Here is an 8,506-nt window from a genome sequence, read left to right as displayed (position 1 = left end):
CCGTCCTGCTGAGGGCAGTACAACCAGTCATGCTTCTGTGTAAGAGCCCTTGATTTTTCCTGCTTAATCAGTTTTGCGCTAGGTTTGTGCTCAGTCAACAGCAAGTATTTTCATGCATCCTTTTCGTAGTGCACTCAGGTAAAGTAGCTTTCAGAAAAAGTTGAGAGAAAAATGTCATTTATACAAAGACATATGAAAAAGTGCACTGGGTACTCCGGATTGTAAGCACACAGCATGTCAGCTGTTATACATATTTTATAACCTCTGGAGAACAAGGTCAAAGAACATTAGAGAGACTGCTAAGCATGTATTGATCTTCAGACTGTCTCATACCAGATTGCATACTGACACCCTTCTGTAGTATCACTGCCTCTGACAGAAAAGTCAGAGGTCTGACTGTTACGGCAACGATCTGTGAGTCCACCCTTCTACTGAGAGTTGTCTAGACTTATCCCTTGGTACCCTCCCCTCACAAAACACCTGTTTTGGAACTTCAGCCCCCCTTTTCTCCTACATCAGGTCTTAGCAGAGTTCATTGACAGCCCTCTTAGATCTCACCCTAGTGCTAAGAGAGATGCATTTTTTGCTTTAGAAGGGTATGGTCAGCAGTCCCAGAAATGCTCAAGCACCTGTCATGGGGAACACAGTATTGAGAGAAACAGTGAGGTGAATTGTGAGCTGATGCAGGAGGAAAGAAGCCATTGTATAGTGAATGTCCTGGGTCCAAAATCCGCAGCTCCAGTGTTTTGCCTTCACTAAATCTGCTCTAGTGTCTTTTTGCAGTTTGCTGTATCTCATGAGAGATAGGTACAGCCCTTGCTTTCCTATCAGCTTGCCACTGAATTGGATAGTCCTTTCTCTTAACTTTCTATTAGTTGTCAGAGAACATGCATCTAGGCTTTACTGCTTGCCTGCATAAGTTATTCTCAGATGCTTAAAAGTTTGATGAGGAAGTACAACAATCTAACCTTTTCAGACCTTTTCTTTATGCTTTCAGGTACAATGCGAGGATGCAAAGTTTTTTCTCTCTTAAAAGCAAGAATGTTGGAAATGGTGACACAGTCAACAATGAGCTGGAAGATGGTAATAAATGTTATGCCTCTAGTTGTGATGACCCATCCATTCCATTACTATGGAAAGGTAAGGCTGAGCAGACAGGACTTGGAAAAAGAGTAGTTCACAGGATATCCTTTTTATTTCTTTAATGCAGATCAAAACAGTGTTACTATTCAATCATAAGCAGGAAGTTTTATTGGGTTAACTTGTCAATTCAGCAGTCAGACTGCCAGATGAAAAAAAAACAACCTTTTTTTTTTTAATATTCTGAAAACAAGCTGCTTTGCACATTGACAGTTTTGCTCCCTTTTTGTCTCCTATTCAGTGATGAGCTACAACACTGTGAAAGAAATATTTTTTTTTTGCCAGGAAGAAGGTAATTTTCACTTCAAAAACTAGTTTGGAAGTAGAAGCTGAGACTTGGGTCAGGAAGGAAAGCACATGGGCAGATCAGTGGGTAAGAGGGATTATGTGTTGAGTTCAGATCCTCAGAAGACTGGCTTTCACATGCCTATAAATAGCTCTGCATACATTGCCAAGCTCATATGTAAAATCAAGAAATGCAGGTTCTTTGCTGTCTGTGTCTTTGTCATAAAGGGGAGGAAGATGATACCCAGCTGCTGGTACTAAGGTAAGCAAACGTATCTGGGTATTTTTGGCTTGTTGTAAGCCTGTTTTTATCATTGTCTTATCCCTCTTCCACTCCTCTTTTATCTGTAGAGCAAAATCATTCCTACCTTCTCAAAGCACAAACCAGGTGATTTAGTGAGCTCTTGGGGTACTCTTAACGAGTGAGGTCCCCTTGCTTTGTTCTTTGCAGACATCTCCCATTCTAGGAGACTGAGCTGAGCAGCGATGTAGGTAGCATTTGGAAAGGTCCTCATGTAAGAACAAATAGTGGCAAACAGGAATTCAGAGAAGACTTGGAGAATCCCACTCTTTTCTGCTTTTAGGATTTAGTCTGGGATCTCTTCAGTGTAGATACTGTCACTTACTGCAGGTTTATGCAATGACAGCACACTGATACTCTGGTCTCAGATGGGGTGTTCAGACAGTAGTTTAATAGAGATTTAAAATTACTTCTGATGGCACATTGTAGCATAATTAAATGATAATGTCTTTAAAATACTTTGATCTCATTTTACAATGAATTTCTGTGAACATTGACTATGATGTAGTGAAATCTGTCACTTGGCTGTGGAGGTACATATATAAAAAGTTCAGAGGATACCTCCTAGGGCAGTTGTTACTTATGTATGCAAGTGGGGACACAGGAAAAGGGTGATCGAGTGAAAGAGCACACATACTAGTGTGTTGTACTTCTGAGGCATTTGTTGGGTTCTGATGTCATCTCCCTGCATACTCTTCTCTCTAGCCACTGTGTGGTAAGGGAGTGATAGCACAGAGTGCTTGGCTGTCTACCTATTTCCTTTTCAGGAAATGTGAAGATTATTGAAAGCTTGTGAAGAACATGGAGAACTTTTAGGAAAAGGAGCAAGAAAGCTAATAAAAACCTGGATTCGTGAGCAATGTATACATTCTACATGTATAGCAAATGTCCACAGGAGATTTCTGTTCTAATTTCCCTCAAAGATGCACTGAGATTGCAGTTTCAGTCAGATTCCCTTTGCCTTCTCCAGCACCCGTTAAGACAAATACGTGCTGTGTTGGAGGGACCATTGTTCAAAGTGTGAGTGTATATATTATCACAGGAACACCTGCCTGGGATAAGAGAGGACACGAAGAAGAGATTAAGGAGGTGACAGGGTGTGGAGTGAGCAGTGGGAGAGGGTGGCAGTGTTAGCCTAGTTGCTTTGTAGATGGGTGCTTTGTGTCAAGGAGCTGTTCTAGAAAACCACCACATGGCTACCTGTTGCATCTCCCTCCTGTTGAGTCAAAATGTGCCATGAGCTATAAGTGACTCGCTGTTAGTTGACACGTGGCTGGCTTCACAAGCTGAGCTGCACCTTCCCCAGCAGCAGTTTTCAGAAACAGGAGCACTGCTAGTAGCAGGGAGAGAACTAGAGCTGGCCTCTGCCTTACCTCCAACCAGTGGTTAGTGAGTTTCAGCATCCACTGAAAAACCTCCCTTGGCTTCACCAGGGTGTAGGTCTAACCTTAATCTAATTTTCCACAGGAGGAAAGTCTGATTACTTCCCAAAAAAGAACAGTTGCTTTGGGTGAGGAACTTTCTTCCTACCAACGATGGTTAGCCTGTTGCTCAAGGTGCAGATAAAAGGGGGGTTCACATGCTGCACAGCTCTCTTTTATGCTTGCAAGTTTTATTACTTTCAAGAGCTTCCAGTGGTACAATACAAAAGCTACCATTACTCAAGTTTCAGAGAGAAAAAGGAGAGCTTTTCACCATGAGATAAATTCAATTTCAAGGGTGAGTTCTACACACACAGGTAAAGGCAAAATATTTGTACTTTGTGAATAATGCTCCTATTTTAAAAGTACGAACATGTGGCTCACTGCCCTTGGCTTTTATTATGTTGAGCCAAATTTCCACCAGGTGGCATGGTTTGATTCCTGCCTAAAACCAGAAATTCCTGAAAAAAGTGGGTTTTGGAGGACCTGATCAGGAGTCAACTAAAGTCAGCAAGAAGCTTTCTGTTGATTTTGACAGGGTTGTTGGTGATGACCCTTCATGATGGTGGTGACTCTTAGGTAGTTTGTTGAAAGGAAAAGCCTTTCTCAGAAGATATTTTTCTAAGGACTATCACAAAGGGGAAGCAAAAAAGGCTTTTCTCTGTCTCACATTTGTGAAAACTACTCTTGCAATTTTTAGGTGGAGCCTGTTGGTACCATATGGGGCCAAGGTATGTATGTGTATGGACATAGGGAGTGAAACTGAAGAGCTGTTATGAAAATATAAGAACAATGTGCTGCAGTAAGTCAAAACAGCTGCAGTTATTTATATATATATTTATAGTTTTATATATATGTATGTTTATAGTGATCTATTCTACATCAGTGCTGAGTTTTTTACATGGTATTTCATCAAAGCTGAGTATGTTTGGTCACTGTGTCCTTAGCGCTCTAAGAAACAGTTCCAGAGTAACTGCAGTGCTTCCATGTTTTTCATGACACTGTAAGATAAAGAAGGACTTTGGAGACTTCACTGGAGAAACTCATGTGAGAGCAGTTAGTCTGATGAGACTGTTGAAAAGATATCTGGCCTTTTTCTCTACCAGGATTGATGTCAAATGTTTCTTTTTCTTTGTCTAACTAAAGCAAATAGTAAGCTACTGTGGTTGAGTCCTCTTCTATGAGGACTGGTTCCCAGGAAGCTTATCTGGCTGTATATTCCTTCACAGAAAAGCTGCCACACTGTAACTGTAAGAGTCATTGGAATGGATGTGCTCCTTATTTGCATCATCAGCTGCAGTACTCAGCTAGGTTAATTTATTTTAGATGTCGGGGCTGGGGAGGGAATAATTGCTCCTTTATATTTACCAAATGCAAAATTACTACTAGTTCTATTCTCCATTAGAGATATTAAGCTGCAAGACGAGACTACAGACTGGTTTCTCTGCGTAGGCCATATTTCTTTGTGAAACCAAAGATCTCTATGACACTTCAGGTGACCCCAGTGTATGCATTGAAAACTCATTTTAGTGAAACAAAGCAAGACACTCAAATGCTAAAGGGTAAAAGATATAGCTGTTTACTGGTGGGTTACAGGCTTGCTAGGCTTTTCTTGTTGAATTATAATGGAAGGATATATTTCTTCAATTTCAAATATGTTAGAAGATGCTTAAGACAGCAAAGCCTTTATTGCATGATGTGATTTACATGCATGCATGGATCCAGTCTTCTTCCTGAAAAACAAAAATATTTCAACACAATGCAAAAAAAGAACAATATAGATTTCTGTATTTAGAACAGGTCCATTTTAATTCCTTTGAGTTGAATGTTTTCTTAGATTTCCTTTGCTTCCTGACTTGAACCATGCACTAATTATTATCTTTCACTTCTACCTCCTAAATTCTCTTCCTCCTCTTAATGTAAGTAACCTAATGAAAAAGGGGTATGGGAGGGTGAAGCCAAGCTAAGCAAAGCAGAAAACAAGCAGCAAAGAATTTTGTTATTTTTGTCCGGTACCTATTATTACATGTAATAATTAATATTTATTACAGTCATATGCATATTTCCTGCCCTGCTTTCTAACACCACATGGGTATGTCTCCTGTCTGCTGAGCCTTCCTCTGCTTTCTATGTGTAGTCTGTAGCATTTGTGAGAATATTGGTTTGTTGTTGAGCTCAAAGTCCTTGCCTGTACTTGTGTTGATTCCCAATACAATGTTGTCTCTCTGTCTCTGTTCTTCACACAGCAAAACAAAACTCTTAACCTTGCTACAAGTTCCTTTATATTAACAAAGGCTTACTTATAACATACATTTGTTCTTGACAATTGTTGTTTTTCATTGTTTCGAATCTTGTCATGTTAGAGATACTGACAATACTCTGTGAAGGTAAAGTGAGGATTTCCAGAAGGAGTGAGCACAACATTAGGGACTTCTGGACGTGTGGCACCTTGATCCAATGGGATAGCTTTAGAGGTTCCAGGAGCACTGTCTACACTGCTACAGTGCAAGTTGTTTTAGAGAAGGCTTACAAAACTGTAGTGGGACATAAAGCAAAGAAAATTGGTACTGCAGCATAAATGGCTGGGTGAAAACTGCTCCCGTTCATCTGAGAGTGGGTTGGTGGCTACCTTAGCAGAGTGAAATCCCTTTTCAGCATGTGATCGAAATGAAGTGCACAGCTGATGAGCAGATTCAGCAGGCTGCAGAAATATGACAAGAAAGTAATTCATAAATTCAAGCATTCAGATGAATATTACCCCCACCTAAGCCTGAAAAGAATGACTGGGTGATGGGAAGTATGGTAAGATCAGTTCCACAACTAACTCTGTCCGTTGTGATCATTAGTGAAGGGGGTGCAGCAGTATGGCAAAAACAGTGTTGTCATGGTGGATGAGATCATCTGCTCCAGTCCCCCCAAATACCGGTTCCCTGAAGCTGGATTACGGATTATGATTACAAATAAATTTGGACCACGCACCAGAATGCGGATGGCAAGCCGACTCATCATTAATGAGGTAAGTTCATTAAGAAAGCAAAAAATGACTATGAGGCAGAGGGCTTGCCAAAGAGCCATGCTCATAGTGATTCTGGAATTCAGATTCTCCCATGTTCCTAGGGATGGGCTGGAGCTATGTCTTTCTCTAGCAGCTATGTCACAGCAGATTTGAAGATGGATTTCCAGTTGGTGATGCTGCCTGTCTTAATGGAAGGGCAGTCACTAAGGAGGGACTCCCTTGTCTCCCTGCCAAAAGATGCTTGTTTCTGTGCACGTTTGGATTTTATCCGTAGCAGAAGAATTGGTTTTGATCATTACGAAAGCAGTCACGCTAAGGAAGGATAATGGACAGGGCAGCCAAAAATCTCTAACAACTGCTCTTATATTAGCAGCACATCAGGATCACATCAGATATTTCCCTACCTGTTTAGTCTTCAGTATAGTCATCAGCTCAAAATGAAAATGGACCAATATTTTCGTGAGGAGAATTTGCCCTGAACAGTTTCAATTAACTCTTACTTGATATATTGTCACCACCATATATTGCTTGTTTCATAGCCTGCAGCTGAAGTGACAGGACTGGCCAAGTGACTCTCTTCTGAGCTTGTATGAAGTAACAGTAAAACTGTTAAAAGTTCGTTAGGATGTCAGCTTGGTGGCGTACAGTCAAGAGCAGATCAGATAGGGCACACAGCAGCAGTTGACTCTTTAAAAGTTCTGCTTTGAAGGCAATTCGTTGATCAGAAAAAAATTCTTTCTTAATGGATATGTGCACAGAGAGCTGATACTTACTAGTTAAACATCTGCAAAAAACATTCTTTAAACCAGAGCATTTTGGATCTATGTTCTTACGTATTCTCACTGCCAAAGTTTTGCAAAATATTCAGATAGGAATCTTCTCTCTTTTTAATTACAGTGTGTTAATACTAGTTTCAGAATATTTTTGCATGTTGTGAAGTTACTTTAGTTTTCAAGGCATTTCAGAGCACTTTTTAGGAAGTTGCAACAATTTGTCGTGAAAAAAGAACACTTCTCAACCCTGCTTTATCTCATCTAACAAACTAAAAATATTTATTTTTTTATAAAAGTAGGAAATTGCCATTGCATCTTAAATTCTCCAGTGTATTAATGTGTATATATACTGATGTCTAAAACCTATCCCTGCAATTGTTGTACTATGTATTGGAACTTTAACGGTCTTATACATGTCTGCAGGGGCAATTATGAGCTTTATGAAAGTGTATACTCAGGCAAGGGCAACAGGCATTAGTCTTGCTTTTGAAATTTTAAGTAGGACCATTACATTTCCCTCAAGGAATGGGGACGCGAAGGAGGGACAAGAGTTGGACCTGAGTAGGAGACATCCTGGGTAATGGGGTCATTCATAAGCCAACTAGTAGTAGCGTGGAAATGTCTTGAATGTTGCCAGTAGATTATGGTGCTGTTGCTGGTTTGAGTGGGAACCATTGAGTGAAAAGAGCTTCAGACTAATCATGCCCATTAAAACATGGTGCAGAAGAACAGATATAACAAATTTCTCCATCATGGCTTGAAAGACTCGTACCTGTAATTTTGAGGTGGACAGTAAGCACTGGCCTAATGAAGACAGGTAGGCCACAGACAGATTTGTATGTTGCTGACTGGAAGGAAGGCTTTGTGGAGAAACATCATGGCTCACGTCACTGGGGCTGGACAGACAGCAAACCCCATATTTAACAAAGTCAGGATTTTCCAAACTATGGCAGTTTTTTCTTTGACACTGCAGCGTCAGCGGTTAATCCAGTCTGCCAATGGCTCAAATAAACCACTTCAGAATGGGAGACATGAGAATATTGAAAATGGGAACATCTCTGTGGTGAACCAAGAGGAGGAAAATGAACAGGACAGTCTGTCACCCTTTTCACTGCCAGGTAAGGCTTACTTTCCAGGTGTTTATAATAAGGAAACAGAAGATAATGAAAATGCAAACACTGGCTTGTAAGAAAAGACAATATATGTGGGGAGAGAGCAGGAAGGGGATTGATTTGACTGTCTGAAGGCTGGATTTGATGACAGTAAAACTGGGCTGGAGATCTACATGGCTAAAAGCAGATCTTAGGAAAGTGTTTTTCAGCCATCATGTACCGTAACGGTAGAAACTGCTGGTTTGCCAGAGGCAAAGGGAAAGCAGGTAAGACAGGTTTATATTAAAAAACATGTCAGACCAACCCAATGAGCGCTGAACTGCTAGTAATTTTGAACTCAACAGTTAATAATGGTCTGCTGGAGGTTGCTAGGCCAGAGGCAGCTAGGTATATAAATATATAATAACTTGCTTTAGTGACTGTAGGGGAGTCTTCTTGGATGAAGAGGAAGAAAGGCT

At 40.5% G+C, this 8,506-nt stretch overlaps 1 protein-coding gene across 1 annotated transcript in view; it reads left to right on the top strand.

The window, feature by feature from the left end:
• The window catches only part of SLC24A4 (solute carrier family 24 (sodium/potassium/calcium exchanger), member 4), a gene marked incomplete at its 3' end in the record, with an annotated part of 82,116 nt that overhangs the window by 61,536 nt on the left and 12,074 nt on the right, over positions 1–8,506 (top strand). The window contains exons 9-11 of the mRNA XM_010281488.1: positions 998–1,140; positions 5,994–6,163; positions 7,910–8,054. Coding sequence (XP_010279790.1) covers positions 998–1,140; positions 5,994–6,163; positions 7,910–8,054 — 458 coding nt within the window. The remainder of the gene's footprint in view (positions 1–997; positions 1,141–5,993; positions 6,164–7,909; positions 8,055–8,506) is intronic.

Source organism: Phaethon lepturus, unplaced genomic scaffold, assembly GCF_000687285.1.
Source record: "Phaethon lepturus isolate BGI_N335 unplaced genomic scaffold, ASM68728v1 scaffold12372, whole genome shotgun sequence".
Classification (NCBI taxonomy): domain Eukaryota; kingdom Metazoa; phylum Chordata; class Aves; order Phaethontiformes; family Phaethontidae; genus Phaethon; species Phaethon lepturus.
Note: the sequence above shows the minus strand (reverse complement) of the source record. Positions and strands in the feature narration are given on the sequence as shown.